This window comes from Salvelinus alpinus, chromosome 9, assembly GCF_045679555.1.
Source record: "Salvelinus alpinus chromosome 9, SLU_Salpinus.1, whole genome shotgun sequence".
Taxonomy (NCBI): Eukaryota; Metazoa; Chordata; class Actinopteri; order Salmoniformes; family Salmonidae; genus Salvelinus; species Salvelinus alpinus.
Genome location: NC_092094.1, coordinates 51,961,514 through 51,977,168, shown reverse-complemented (window position 1 = coordinate 51,977,168; position 15,655 = coordinate 51,961,514). Strand labels below are relative to the sequence as shown.

At 42.3% G+C, this 15,655-nt stretch overlaps 1 protein-coding gene across 6 annotated transcripts in view; it reads left to right on the top strand.

The window, feature by feature from the left end:
* Positions 1–15,655, top strand: part of LOC139584005 (transcription factor SOX-6-like) — a 153,377-nt gene that overhangs the window by 86,486 nt on the left and 51,236 nt on the right. For 5 of the 6 annotated variants that reach the window (XM_071415520.1, XM_071415523.1, XM_071415522.1 and 2 more), the window contains one exon: positions 7,014–7,103. In XM_071415520.1, coding sequence (XP_071271621.1) covers positions 7,014–7,103 — 90 coding nt within the window. The remainder of the gene's footprint in view (positions 1–7,013; positions 7,104–15,655) is intronic. The other variant, XM_071415524.1, reaches the window with a different exon arrangement.

Here is a 15,655-nt window from a genome sequence, read left to right as displayed (position 1 = left end):
TGTATTTAACAAGTTTGTGTGATTGTACCTCTTCCCATCCTCCTCCACCTCTCTATATAGTCATCTGTTTCCCTGTTTTCCCCATAATGAAGAGGGATCTCTGCTGTAATGATCTGTGGCAGAGTGCCTTAACTACATCAAGCCACAGGATGCCCAGTAGCCTTTTCCACAGCTTGGCAGTTGGCCAAATGATCATATGGTCCTTTTGATAGACCTCATCCAGTCCCCCACACACCTCCCTGGAGTACCTGAGGTAGACCAGAACTCCCTCAAATACACCAAACATGTTTGTCTTTTTTTTAACAGTTTTTTTTACCAAAGACATTTTGTATCCCCCAATTGTCAAAGAGTAGCAGGCCTCCAATTCAGCATGTGGCATAAAATACACAACGTATAGTGGTTCAGAGTTTGTTTTAAAGAGCGGGAGGCTGTAACAGTGTCTGTGAGTGGGTTTGATAATCGCCCCCCATTACAGATGATATATAATGAACCAGCTGCTTGTGTGACGTTCTTGTCAGCTATTCTCTCTCTGTGCGTCCGGATGTCTTTCCAAGCCCCTCGGATGTCTTTCCAAACCCCTCGGATTCTCCCTGTTCGGATACGTCGACAGCGGTGGGGGCCCGTGGGCAGACATACTAGGTCGGCCTCTCACTCTCGAAAGCACTCAGCTGTCGACCCCAGCAAGAACCCCCCCCCCCCCCCCAACACCTCTTCTACCCCCTGTGAATCCAACCACTCCCACCCCAACCTCCTGTTACCCTATGCCCTCCCCCCCACAACAACACTTCTATTGTGTCTCCGCCTCACATGGTGTTGGGGATAGGGTTTCCTCAAATCACGACTAAAGTGCAAACCGAATCCAATGGACTTTTTGGATGAGTGCGGAGGGGTGAGGCATTCTGAAACATGACAGGGGTGAGACGTTCTCTTTCTTTTGAATTGTATTTGCACTGAGAGACTTCAGGTGCAAGTACTCTGGTCCTCTGGTAGCTCAGTTGGTAGCACAGGAGGTTGGTGGCACCTTAATTGGGGAGGACGGGCTCATTGACTTGTGCGGAATGAGTGGAACGGTATCAAATACATTGGGGGGAAAAAAAGGTTTTGCTCCGTTCCCAGGACTACCCGTACGTCAAATGTATGCACGCATGAATGTAAGTCGCTTAGGATACAAGCGTCTGCTTGTATACAGTCGGGTCTGAAATGATTGACACTCTTGACACCCATTTTTATCAAGGTCGTCAAATCATTTTGGACCCCACTGTATAAGTCGAGGCTGGGTTATAAGTTGACGGTTAAAAGCGTAGTATTAAGTTTCTTCATACTATAATTGGGCCACTGTACAACTGACGCCGGGACTGTCACACAAATAACTGAGGTCTACCCAGAACAGGATGAAGTTCATTTACTGGGGTTCGACTTTACAGGAGGTTCAGCGAGAAATGTACTGTACAGTATTAGAACAGATTTGCCTCTGTCGTGTAGACTATGGACTCATGTCAGCTCCATACAAAACATTTCTATCTGCAACTGCCAATGTAGCCGCACCCAACGGGAGGAAGCACAGCAGCCGTTTTACTCCAGGAAACTGTGTGCGCGTCCCAATTCCCCACATTTCTACTTTTCTGGGCACTTTTTCACTTCCCTTCATATACCAAATCCAACGGGTTTCAAGTGCGTACTTCGGGAGAACGAATTGGAACATGAAGAGAGTGGAAGTGGGTTGTGGGTCAGATGCTGGTCAGTTGATCAGGTCATACAGGCTAGTATGCTGCTACCCCCTTCAACCAGCCACCATCCACCCTCTCTGAAGGAGAAGCTTGCAGGCATTCTCCAACCATGGCCAACGTTTGGACCAGGGTGAAGTTCACCCAAGATGCTGATCCTGGATCAGTTTTGTATTTTTCCCACTAATGGTTAAGGTTAGGATTGGGGATGGCTAGCTGACCCTAGAGCTGTACCTAGGAGAAACTTCACCCTGGAGCCCGTGGCTGGCAGCTAGAACAAGAGAGAGAGGCAGAGCAGGTGTCATCTGACAGATGAAAATAGTGTCTCTGTAATGGACACGGCGCTAACACACACAACACACATCTGACTCGGACTCTAATGGTTTTACAGCACTGAGCTCTTGTAGTGGCTAGCTGGCTTCAGTACACACATTTACTTGAATCCTTAGGCTACTTGTGTGTGTGAGACAGAACAGAGCTGTGTGTGAAGTTTGGTTGCTATAGGTTTTGTGGCTGTATCTCGGGGGGAGCACTTGTGTGTGTGTGTGTGCGCGTGTTTGTGTGTGCGTGTACTGTATGTTAGTGACTGTGCTGTATGTGCTAAAGAGAGGATCTCTCCTTTCCTCTCTGGCCTCTCTTGTGTTTGGACATATGTTGAGTTTTATTTCACTCTGACATAAATCCTCCTGGCCAGCTGTTCAGCCCAGCTGCTCGCTCTCTCTCTCTCTCTCTCTCTCTCTCTCTCTCTCTCTCTCTCTCTCTCTCTCTCTCTCTCTCTCTCTCTCTCTCTCTCTCTCTCTCTCTCTCTCTCTCTCTCTCTCTCTCTCTCTCTCTCTCTCTCTGCCTCTCACTTCACTCTCTGTCCTCTCGCTTTACTCTCGCTCTCTCTCCTTCTCTCCTTCTCTCCAACTGCAGTGCAACATTGGGTACTGACCCCCCCCCCCCCCCCCCCTTCTGAACTAGGTATAGTGCATGTGTCTGATCCGCCCTCCTAAATACGAAGTGGACTAACAGTAGATGGTAGCTGAGCGAACGTTGTAAATTCGTTGCTCTACCCACTCCATTTGCTGTGGGCGGGAAGAAGAGTTGATATTGCTCATTCGTGTATATTGATTGATTTAGACTTGGGTGGGGGATCTCGATGGTTCTCTTATTTAAGCTTCAATGCTGTAGGTATCATGCATTAACCATTGGGAGGATAAAAAAAAAACGAACCTTAAATTAGCGTTTAGGACAACTGCATGCGTGCGTGCGTGCGTGTTTGCGTGCGTGCGTGCGTGCGTGCGTGAGAGAAAGCAAGGGAAAGAGAGAGGAGAGATATCATTCTTATCTTTCCAAGTGGTGACCTCATGCTAGGCTACTGTAGACAGTACAGGCTCGACTCCTAAACTCCTGGCAGTGTCCTCCCTCCATGACTGTTGACGCTTGCCTGCCGCACAACATTACACGCCTGGGGTTTCTGTTAAACACCATAAACACTTGCTTTTGGCACAACGCTGAGACAGCCAGGTGATAAAAAGTCTGTTTACACCAAACACAATCTCTGATACTTGGCTGGCTGGCTGGTCTCCACAGATTTACAATGACAGCGTTGTCTGTGTGGTTTAGCACCCAATAGAAGCACCGTGGGGCTTTCCTCCCACCTTATTCTCCTCTTTCTTCTCCTCCTCTTTCTCCTCTTCTCCTACCTCTTCTCGCCCCACTCACTCCTCTCCTTTCTCTTCGTCCTCTTCCCTTCTACTCTCCCTCTTCAATCCCCTCCTTTTTCCTCTTCTCCCTCTCTCCCCTTCTCCATCCTTCCCCTTCTCCCTCACTTCTCTGGACCTTGTTCACAAGTCGTTCATCATTTGAATATCCCCTCTATTAGGGGAAGGAGAGTGAGTGTGGAATTTTTATCCAGTCCCCAATCTAAACAGCACTTGATCCCCATTCTGTAGGGTTAAGAAAGGAGGGAGAGATAGAGACCCATCTAGGCTTAAACACATCATTTCCTCCTCTCTTCTCCTCTCCATTCCTCTGCCTCTTGCTCTTCCTTCCTCCTTCTCTTTTCAGATGTGTTTATCAGTTTGAGGGTTATACATCGTGGATAACCGTCACACACACATGCGTGTGCATGTAATGTACACACTGTAAAACTTCTCCCTTTCAATGTACAGCATTATACTGGCACCAGCTCAATACTGTAATGCTGTAAACGTACAGTGACATTCTCCCTAGTGCTGAGCGATTAACCACACTTTCGGTTTTTAAACAACTGGTTGGCCTAAGTCGGTTAAATTATTTGAATTCCTTTTCTTTTTCTTGTGAGCTCAATGCGCAAATTGCAGTTTCTCTAAAGATAAATCAGATCCCGCCTGAGCTGGGCGATGTAGTAGGGAGTTGTAGTTTTCAGCAGGCAAATATTCTACATAGTTTATTGGATCAAATGTGGTAATTAACTACAATGACCATAATCCTTTGCAAATCTACTTTTTTTACGCCTGTTATGGAGGAGAAGAAGAATGCACAATCGTGAGGGGATATAGAAAGCAGCTGTTGCTTCGTGAGCTATCTCTACCTGAAAATACATGATCTAAGTGATTGATAGTTGGTATTCAGCAGTCATAAAAGTATCCCCTATTTACTTTGAAGTACTACAAAATATAGAGATGCGATGACTTGGAATTCAATTATAAAGTCATCAAATAAAACAACTGTTATATACACAACTGAAATATTTTATTAAAGTAATGTGAATCAATGATGGTCAATAAGTGAGTAATGGGCAGTCACTACCATCATGGGACTTTTTTTTGTGTTACAGCATTCAACCCAAATAATCAAAACCGAAATCAGGGATTATGTTTTAATAATAGAAGCGGAACCGAAACCGACTTTAAAAAGCACTAATCGCTCAGCACTACTGAAATCAAAATGTAAGAAAAAATTACATTTGTACATAAAATGTATTTATTCAAATTGGTAACAACATGAACAACAAATTAAACAACAGAATTGACAATAGAAGTATAAACAGTTAACACATATGTAACCAAATAAGAGCATCGTTACAACACGAATTTAAAAAAGATATTGCGTGGGGGAGAGAGAGACAAAGCGAGAGAGGGAGTTGAAATTGGGATTGGGTACAATCCTAGATCTATGCTCTCCCCATTCAGTAGATTCTATCATGGTGACATCTCGATGGCTACCAATATTAGTTATTTATTATGTAGGCTGTTTTCCTACTTGAAATATAATATAAACAATTGGCCATTTTACTAGCTACTGCCAGCGACACTGTGTTACAGCTGCCCAGTGTGGCAAGCACCTTAGGTCGGCAGGCACCTCAATACGACACCGGTGCACTGGTCATTAGCATCGACTTTAGCGGCTTGCGAGTAGTTTAACGGCCCATGGCTTGGTTCATGTGTAGAATGCATCCCGTCAATCTGGGGAAAAAAACGTTGCAGCAGTAATAATATGGGTAATATCTTTTGAACTGCTAGAAACAAGCCATTTTCTCTGTAGTAATGGTAAAAACATAACGCTCACGAATCTGCGCTCAATTTATTCTCTATGGCACTAAGAGGTGTATCTAAAAGCTTATCATCACAACGATCATTATCTTCTTCTTTTTTCTAGGTCTCACAGCGAGATGTTTACGAGCAGACTGAAATGGCTTGTATCAACTTGCGCTAGCTATCTCAAATGTTAGCCATCTAGCTAGGTTAGCTAAGAAAACATGCAGTAATTCAACGTTGGCTAGCAATAAAGAGACGTATAAACAAGTCAAGGTACCTACCCACCAGCTGCTGAAAATATGCCGTTTCAAGAAGATATTTACAAAAATAGTCTGAGCTTCATGTGTCACCTAACAGCATGAGGTTGGTGCCTGAAACTGATCATTTGAATCTACAGTAGGCATAAGCTGTAATTTTTTACAAGATTCTTCCAATTACAGTTAATAACAGTACTTTTCAGCATTGTTCCCATAATATAGTGCTATCTACAGCATTAATGCTGTAAAACAACATGTACAGCATTTTACTGTGCATTTTACAGTGTTTTACTGTTGAGATTACAGAACAATCTTACAGTGCAGGTATGCACACACAAACACGCACGTTTCCCTCGTACAGCGTCGGATGTACGAGGGACGGATGTAGAGTAGAATTATTAGATTGTATTTTATTCCCTAAGTGAGTCAATAAATCCTCCCTCTAATTCTATTTTATGCGAAGCCTAGCAGACTGTGTGTGTTTCTCTCATAGTGAGGGAAAGACATTCAGTTTTGGAAATTCCCTGTTTTGAGTATACAGGGTGGGAAAGGCTTTTGGAATTACATTTTGAAAACCTCTTTTGTAAGCGTTTACGTTCCGCTGCTGTTTGTTATGGGCTGCAAATGGCACCCTATTCCCTGGTCAAAGGGAGTGAACTATGTAGGGAATAGAGCACCATTTGGGACACATCCATTGCCTCCCTTTGTTGACCGTTGTTCGTGTTGATCCTGTGCAGCATGAACTTATTCACAATAATCATAATCCAGTGTAAACATGCTAGGCTTTAATGGGACTGAATGAGGGTATGACTCAAATGGTACCCTATTCCCTATATAGTGCAATTTTTTGTTTTTGTTTACCAAGGCCCATAGGGCTCCAGTCAACAGTAGTGAACTACATAGGGAATAGGGTGCCATTTGAGACACAGTCTGAGTAAGTTGTGTTCCCCCGACAAGGGCCTCATGACCACAATAGCCTACACGCACAAACCTCTCAAACCAAACATTAAGCCATTCACAATGCTCATATGCTTATGAATGCTGGTCCTTTTGTTAGGATCAAGTCTCACAAATGAGCCATTGTCCACTTAACAATGTATTATCTAGAAAGCCTTTTGGGTTTCTTTGAAAACTGGAAGCGAAAAATGCCATCCTGACTGCTAGACTTCTCCGATCTCACTGAGGAATGAAACTGTTCTCATGGGGTTTACGACTGTGATAGGACCTCTGGAAGATAGACTCATGCACACAGATACACAAAAGCATGTATCCACGAACACACAAGACAGTCACACACACACAAACACACAAGCCTCTTAGGGGTTATGTCGGGTGAAAAGTTTAAAACTGGGTGCATCGAGATGAAGGCTAAGCACAATATTCTTGTCTTGCCTCAGAGAAACAAAAAAGTCCCATTGAAAGATTCAGAGTGGTGTATTAGTTCCCATTGCGTTCTGCTTAGGGTATAACATGTGCCTTGTTTGAAAGAACCAAGTTACTGACTTGTGTGGTCCTCTCTCCTTCCGTAGAGTCTACCTGTGTGGAGACACTTCTGTCCAGGGACTGGAAAGACAGGAGGGACAGACTGAATTCCAGCGAGCTCCTAGGTGAGGTCAAAGGTGAGACGGCTGTTATTCACGGGCTGCGTCCCAATAATATCTCCTTTCTCCTGAAATGTGCACTCGTTCACTACTTCCGACAATTCTAAAAGCATTGGATGGTGGAGGTATGGACAAGTGGGTGATGGTACTGGTAGGTCAGAGTTTAATGAATGGAATGGTGGTGTGATATATTGTATATCTTAAATGTATACCTACATTCAGATATACACTGAACAAAAATAGAAATGCAACATGCAACTATTCCAAAGGTTTTACTGAGTTACAGTTTATATAAGGAAATCAGTCAATTGAAATGAATTCAGTAGGTCCTAATCTATGGATTTCACATGCCTGGGAATACAGATATGCATCTGTTGGTCACAGATACCTTTAAAAAAGAGATAGGGGCGTGGATCAGAAAACCAGTCAGTATCTGGTGTGACCGCCATTTGCCTCATGCAGCGCGACACATCTCCTTTGCATTGAGTTAATCAGGCTGTTGATTGTTGATTGTGGCTTGTGGAATGTTGTCCTACTCCTCTTCAATGGCTGTGCGAAGTTCCTGGATATTGGCGGGAACTGGAACACGCTGTCGTACACGTTGATCCAGAGCACCCCAAACATGCTCAATGGGTGACATATCTGGTGAGTATGCAGGCCATGGAAGAACTGGGACATCTTCAGCTTCCAGGAATTGTGTACAGATCCTTGTGACATGGGGCTGTGCATTATCATGCTGAAACATGAGGTGTTGGTGGCGGATGAATTGTACTACAATGGGCCTCAGGATCTCGTCACGGTATCTCTGTGCATTCAAATGACATCGATAAAATGCAATTGTGTTCGTTGTCCGTAGCTTATGCCTGCCCATACCATAACTTGACCGTCACCATGGGGCACTCTGTTCACAACGTTTACATCAGCAAACCGCTCGCCCACATGATTCCATCTGCCCGGTACAGTTGAAACTGAGATTCATCTGTGAAGAGCAACGTTCTCATTTAACGTGTCTAGAACATTAATATGTTATGTCCTGATAACATTGTAACCACGTTCTGGGTAAGTTCTATTTGACATTAAGGCAATGGTATATTGGAAACATTCCTTGCACAACACAGGAACATTCCTATGAAAACGTTAGTTAATGACCTAATGAGCTATATGGGAACGTTCTCTAAAGCTGTGAGATAATAATGAGCCGTTACGAAATGGTCAACTGAAGTCGTCAGGATGTTGTGTCACGGTCCCCTGGAAGTTTTTTTTCTACTTCCCGCTTTGTCCCGGGGACGTCACCTGATGGTTGCAAAAAATGTTCTCCCCGCCCAATTTTTTTTTTGGTCATGGTCACCCTAGTTTGATTACCTATCACCTTTTGTTACTTATTGCTAAGCCCATCAAAGCCCTGATTGGTGAAACACTGATCCAGTCACAGCTCTTTGTATCTTGGCAATGCTTGGGACACCCACAGTGCTTTTAACATACATATTTGACCCACGATGACATTGTGTATGTTTATTCATACAGTAATTATTATTTAACATGTACTCACATGGGATTCAAACACACAACCTCTTGCTTCACAGTGTTGCGATTTTCCTGCTACGCCACCATGTCAATTAATGATTTCAGCTGCAGGCCTATTCCTACACTTTGCAGTTCAAAGTGCATTCTCAGCTCTGTTAAAAATACACTGAAGAAAAACTATGATGTTTATCACAGTGACTCGGGAATAACATTAAAACGGAATAATATGCCCCACCAATATTAGACAACTAACATGAAAACCCTCATTTAAATTTCTGAAATAGGTCAGATTAGAGAATAGTCAGATTAACTGGTTACTAAAATAGCAGTGCAGTTGGCACTCTTTTGCTGAGTGCAGAGATGCATTATAGGTGATGAATGTGTAGGGGACTTATGAAATTCTACAGTGTTTGTGGCGCAGCAGAAAGATCAGTATACCCCCAAATCCAGAGGTTGTGAAATCTAATCCCTGGTGGGCTGATATTGAAAATCAGTACTAAGTGATCATGCCAAATGTAATCATATTGTCATTGATGAAATATTTCTACACAGTTTTAGCTGAACAGTTTACCACTAACATTTAAACACCCATACCATTTAATTACTTTGCTTGTAATGGTTTGGGACACATGTGACCATCACGTGACAAAACCAACAGGGGACCATGACACAATGTCCAAAGAATGTCCTAAAAACATCCTCTGCAACCAACTGCAAACTATACAAAACCTCCCAAGAACGTTCAGGGGTCCTTCAGGAAACTTTTACAAATACAATATAATGTAAGAACTTCTTATCAAGACAGAAGATTTCTCTTCTTGCTTGGTGAAAGCTGTTACCAGTGTGCATGTATTTATCCATATATAGGGAAACAGTCTATCCACACACTCTGGTATTTCTCACAATTGGTTGAGCAGTAAACCTTTTCCTGTCCAGGTTGTAATTGTAACTTTGAGTACATGTTCAAAAAAGCTCTCCACTTTCTGTTTGTATGCGTCAGCAATAACTTTTACGAGCCTATAAATGAGGTGGGGTAAATGTACTTGGTATTTTTTTGGTATTGGTATTTTATTAGACGTTTTATTAGACTTTAGTGTATCTTTTGACGTTATCGATCATAGTCGGCTGATGGGAAAACGTATGTGTTATGACTTTACATCCCTTGCCATATTGTGAATAAAAGTTACCTGTCTAACAGAACACAGAGGGTGTTCTTTAATGGAAGCCTGTCCAACATAATCCAGGTAGAATCAGGAATTCCCCAGGGCAGCTGTCCAGGCCCCTTACTTTTTTCAATCTCACTAATGACATGCCACTGGCCTTGAGTAAAGCCAGTGTGTCTACGTATGCGAATGACTCAATACTATACACGTCAGCTACTACAGCGAGTGAAAACACTGCAACACTTAACAAAGAGCTGCAGTTGGTTTCAGAATGGGTGGCAAGGAATAAGTTAGTCCTAAATATAATAAAAAAACTAAAAGCATTGTATTTGGGACAAATCATTCACTAAACCATAAACCTCAACTAAATCTTGTAATAAATCATGTGGAAATTGAGCAAGTTGAAGTGACTGAACTGCTTGGAGTAACCCTGGATTGTAAACTGTCATGGTCAAAACATGTTGATACAACAGTAGTTAAGATGAGAAGAAGTCTGTCCATAAAAAAGCACTGCTCTACCTTCTTAACAACACTATCAACAAAGCAGGTTCTACAGGCCCTAGGTTTGTTGCACCTGGACTACCGTTCAGTCGTGGTCAGGTGCTACAAAGAGATACCTCGGAAAATTACAATTGGCTTAGAACAGGGCAGCACGGCTGGCCCTTAAATGTACACGGACAGCTAACATTAATAATATGTATGTAAATTTCTCATGGCTCAAATTGGAAGAGAGATTGAATTCATCACTACTTGTTTTTGTAAGAAGTGTTGACATGCTGAATGCACCGAAGTGTCTGTTTAAACTACTAGCACACAGCTCGTACACCCATGCATACCCCACAAGACATGCCACCAAAGGTCTCTTCACAACCCCCAAGTCAAGAACAGACTGTGGGAGGCACACAATATTACATAAAGCCATGGCTACATGGAAGCACCTGCCGATATGACTGGGCAATAATCAAGATGAGATAAAACTAGAGCCTGCGGGACTTGCTTTCTGGAGTGTGGTGTCAAATAAGCAGAGCATCTCTTTATGACGGACATACCTCTCCCCATCTTTACAATCATCGAATCAATATGTTTTGACCATGACAGTTTACAATCCAAAGTTATGTAGGCTTCTCAACTTGCTCAGCAGCCACATTATGCATGATCAGATTCATCTGAGTTCTAGAATTTAGGAAACGATTTGTACCAAATACAATTGTTTTGGAAATGTTCAGGACTAGTTTATTAGTGGCCACCCATTCTAAAACTATCTCCAACTCTTTGTTTAGGGTTGCAGAGATTTCACTAACTGTGGTTTCTGATATGTATAGTGTTGAATCATCAACATCCACAAGCTTTGTTTTAATGCTAGTGGTTGGTCATTAGTAAAAATAGTAAAGAGTAGAGGGCCAAGAGAGCGCCCCTGCGGTACACCAGACTTTACATGTTTAACATTAGAGAAGCTTCCATTAAAGAAAAATCCTCTGTGTTCTATTAGATAGACAGGTCTAAATCCACAATATGGCAGAGGTTGAAAAGTCATAACACAAGTCAAGTCAATAATTTCAAAGGTTGCATTACAGCTCCCACAATCTTCTTATTATCCATTTCTTTCAACCAATCATCAGTAATTTGTGTCAGTGAAGTACATATGTGCCCTTCTCTATAAGCATGCGGAAAGAGAAATAGCATTGTATCTGGTCAAACAAATAAAACATGTAAAGTTTGCTAAGAGTCGGCAGTAAGCTGATTGGTCGGCTGTTAGAATCAAAGGATGCTTTACCATTCTCGGGTAGCGGAATTACTTTGGCTTCCCTCCAGGTCTGAGGATAAAAAAAAAAATCTCATTTTTTACAAGATTGATTAAAGATGTAAAAAATAGCAGTAGCAATATAGTCTGCTACCATCCTCAGTAGCTTGCTATCTAAATTGTCAATACCTCACCGACACTCAAATTACAAAATTCATTATTAGGTATTTTATGCATGAATATGATGACTCACAGTTTATTGTTGCCATTTCTTTCCTAAATTTGCCTACTTTGCCAATGAAATAGTAATTACAGTAATTGTCAACAAAAGGTTTTTGTGATAAATGAGCCATCTGATTCAATGAATGATGGAGTTGAATTAGTCTTTCTGCCCATCACTTTATAAAATGTATCTTGGTTTCATAATACAATTTTTTATTAATTAAAAAAAAAATTGTCACATCGTTTCTCAATTTCACAGTAAGTTTGTGCAGCCAGACTTTTTCACTACTCCTTTTGCCTCGTCCCCTTCAACCATACAGCTTTTCAATTCTTCATCAATCCACGGGGCCTTTACAGTTCTAACAGTCAGTTTCTTAATAGGTGCATGCTTATTAATAACAGGAAGAAACAATTTCATAAATGCACCAAGTGCAGCATCTGGATGCCCCTCATTACACACATCAGACCAACAAATATTGTTTTACATTTTCAACATAGGAATCAGTGCAAAACATTTTGCATGATCTCTTATACGCTATTGTAGGCCGAGCCTTTGCAACTTTGTCTTTTCTAGATATGGCCACTATATTATGGACTGTACATCCAATGGGTATGGATACAGCTTTGGAGCAGAGTTCTGCAGCATTGGTAAAAATGTGATTAATACACGTGGATGATAAAGTGAAAGTATAGTTCCTGTGCTGTTTAATCACCCTGGTAGGTTGATTAATAATCTGAACCAGATTGCAGGCACTGGTTACAGTGTACAGCTTCCCCTTGAGCGGACAGCTTGATGAAAAGCAGTCCATATTCAGGTCACCCAGAAAATAGATCGCTCTGTTAACATCACACACATTATCAAGCATTGCACATATGTTATCCAGTTAAGGAATGTTAGCACATGGTGGCCTATAGCAGTACTCCAATAGTTGAGGCTTTAGATGTTTTTATTATTATTTATTTTTTATTTCAACTAGCCTATACAACCAGGTAGGCTAGTTGAGAACAAGTTCTCATTTACAACTGCGACCTGGCCAAGATAAAGCAAAGCAGTGCGACACAAACAACAACACAGAGTTACACATGGAATAAACAAACATACAGTCAATAACAAAATAGAGAAAAAAGTCTATATACAGTGCGTGCAAATGAGGTAAGATAAGGGAGGTGAGGCAATAAATAGGCCATAGTGGCAAAATAATTACAATTTAGCAATTAAACACTGGAGTGATAAGTGCAGAAGATGAATGTGCAAGTAGAGATACTGGGGTGCAAAGGAGCTAAATAATAAGTAACAGTATGGGGATGAGGTAGTTGGATGGGCTATTTACAGATGGGCTATGTACAGGTGCAGTGATCTGTGAGCTGCTCTGACAGCTGGTGCTTAAAGTTAGTGAGGGAGATATGGGTCTCCAGCTTCAGTGATTTTTGCAATTCGTTCCAGTCATTGGCAGCAGAGAACTGGAAGGAAAGGCGGCCAAAGGAGGAATTGGCTTTGGGGGTGACCAGTGAAATATACCTGCTGGAGCGCGTGCTGTGGGTGGGTGCTGCTATGGTGACCAGTGAGCTGAGATAAGGCGGGGCTTTACCTAGCAAAGACTTATGGATGACCTGGAGCCAGTGGGTTTGGCGACGAATATGAAGCGAGGGCCAGCCAACGAGAGCATACAGGTCGCAGTGGTGAGTAGTATATGTGGCTTTGGTGACAAAACGGATGGCTCGGTGATAGACTGCATCCAATTTGCTGAGTAGAGTGTTGTAGGTTATTTTGTAAATGACATCGCCGAAGTCAAGGATCGGCAGGATAGTCAGTTTTACGAGGGTATGTTTGGCAGCATGAGTGAAGGATGCTTTGTTGCGAAATAGGAAGCCGATTCTAGATTTAATTTTGGATTGGAGATGCTTAATGTGAGTCTGGAAGGAGAGTTTAGAGTCTAGCCAGACACCTAGGTATTTATAGTTGTCCACATATTCTAAGTCAGAACCATCCAGAGTAGTGATGCTGGACGGGCGGGCAGGTGCAGGCAGCGATTGGTTGAATAGCATGCATTTAGTTTTACTTGCATTTAAGAGCAGTTGGAAGCCATGGAAGGAGAGTTGTATGGCATTGAAGCTCGTCTGGAGGTTAGTTAACACAGTGTCCAAAGAAGGGTCAGAAGTATACAGAATGGTGTCGTCTGCGTAGAGGTGGATCAGAGAATCACCAGCAGCAAGAGCGAGATCATTGATGTATACAGAGAAAAGAGTCGGCCCGATAATTTAACCCTGTGGCACCCCCATAGAGACTGCCAGAGGTCCTTGACAACAGGCCCTCCGATTTGACACACTGAACTCTGTCTGAGAAGTAGTTGGTGAACCAGGCGAGGCATTTGAGAAACCAAGGCTAATTACTCTGCCGATAAGAATGTGGTGATTGACAGAGTCGAAAGCCTTGGCCAGGTCGATGAATACAGCTGCAGAGTATTGTCTCTTATCAATGGCGGTTATGATATCGTTTAGGACCTTGAGTGTGGCTGAGGTGCACCCATGACCAGCTTGGAAACCAGATTTCATAGCGGAGAAGGTACGGTGCGATTTGAAATGGTCGGTGATCTGTTTGTTAACTTGGCTTTCGAAGACCTTAGAAAGGCAGGGTAGGATAGATATAGGTCTATAACAGTTTAGGTCTAGAGTGTCTCCCCCTTTGAAGAGGGGGATGACCGGGGCAGCTTTCCAATCTTTGGGGATCTCAGACGAAACGAAAGAGAGGTTGAACAAGCTAGTAATAGGGGTTGCAACAATTTCGGCTGATCATTTTAGAAAGAGAGGGTCCAGATTGTCTAGCCCTGCTGATTTGTAGATGAAGCAGGTGAACCTGCAAACCCAACACTTCAACACCTTTATACATGAGATCCTCTCTAAGCTTTACAGGAATATGGCTCTGAATATATACAGCAACACCTCCCCCATGGGCATTCCTGTCTCTTCTGTAGATGTTATATCCTTCTATTGCTACTGCTTTTTCATCAAATTAATTATCTAAGTGAGTCTCAGAGATGGCCAATATATGAACGTTATCTGATGTTAGCAAGGTATTTAATGAACTTTATTTCTAAATCTACATAATCTACAGTAATTAATTAATTAATTAATATGGGTTATTTTTATCCCATTCCTGTGTAGCTTATCAGAGATAGACATAATATGGAGGGAAACGAACAAACAAAGAATGAAAAGAACGTTGTTCAGATAATAGTCAATCAAGCACTCGTGAGTGTCAGTTGGTGTATGTGATGGTTTGTGTGTGATGTGGGACTGAAGCTTGGCCCTCTCACTTGGTCTGATATGCAAAGAAAGCAAATCTGAGCACGGGGCTAGGAAAGCTAAACGATTTTAGCGTGTCGTGTTCAATTCAAACTCACGTTCATTGTGAAGATTCAGATCATGAAGTACTAGCTTGTGAATATACACAGGTGGAGGAGCGATACGTAGAATTGCACACAGGCCCGTTTAAGCGGACGGGATCTACTTTAGGGGTTGAAAACTTGAATAGCATATCAATTATGCTTTTTCTCTCTCTCTCTCTTTCTCACACACACAGACATACAGACAAACACACCCTCAAATACAACACAGATATATTGACCCCTACAAACACACACACAGGCACACACACAGAGAGTGAAAATGCATCATCGTCCTTTAGTTGGCGAGGCACAAGGTCTACGTATTAAGACCCACAGCATGTTGATGGATAAATCAAAAAAGTGCTTTAGTGCAGTTATAGGTTAACATCCATTCTATACATGCTTATAGGATTGGCTGTGAGGCTGTGCATTGTATGAAAGCTGACTTACAGAGATGACAATATGTTTTACAGAGTGTTTTATAGTTTTACAGAGTGTTTTATACACACACACACACACACACACACACACACA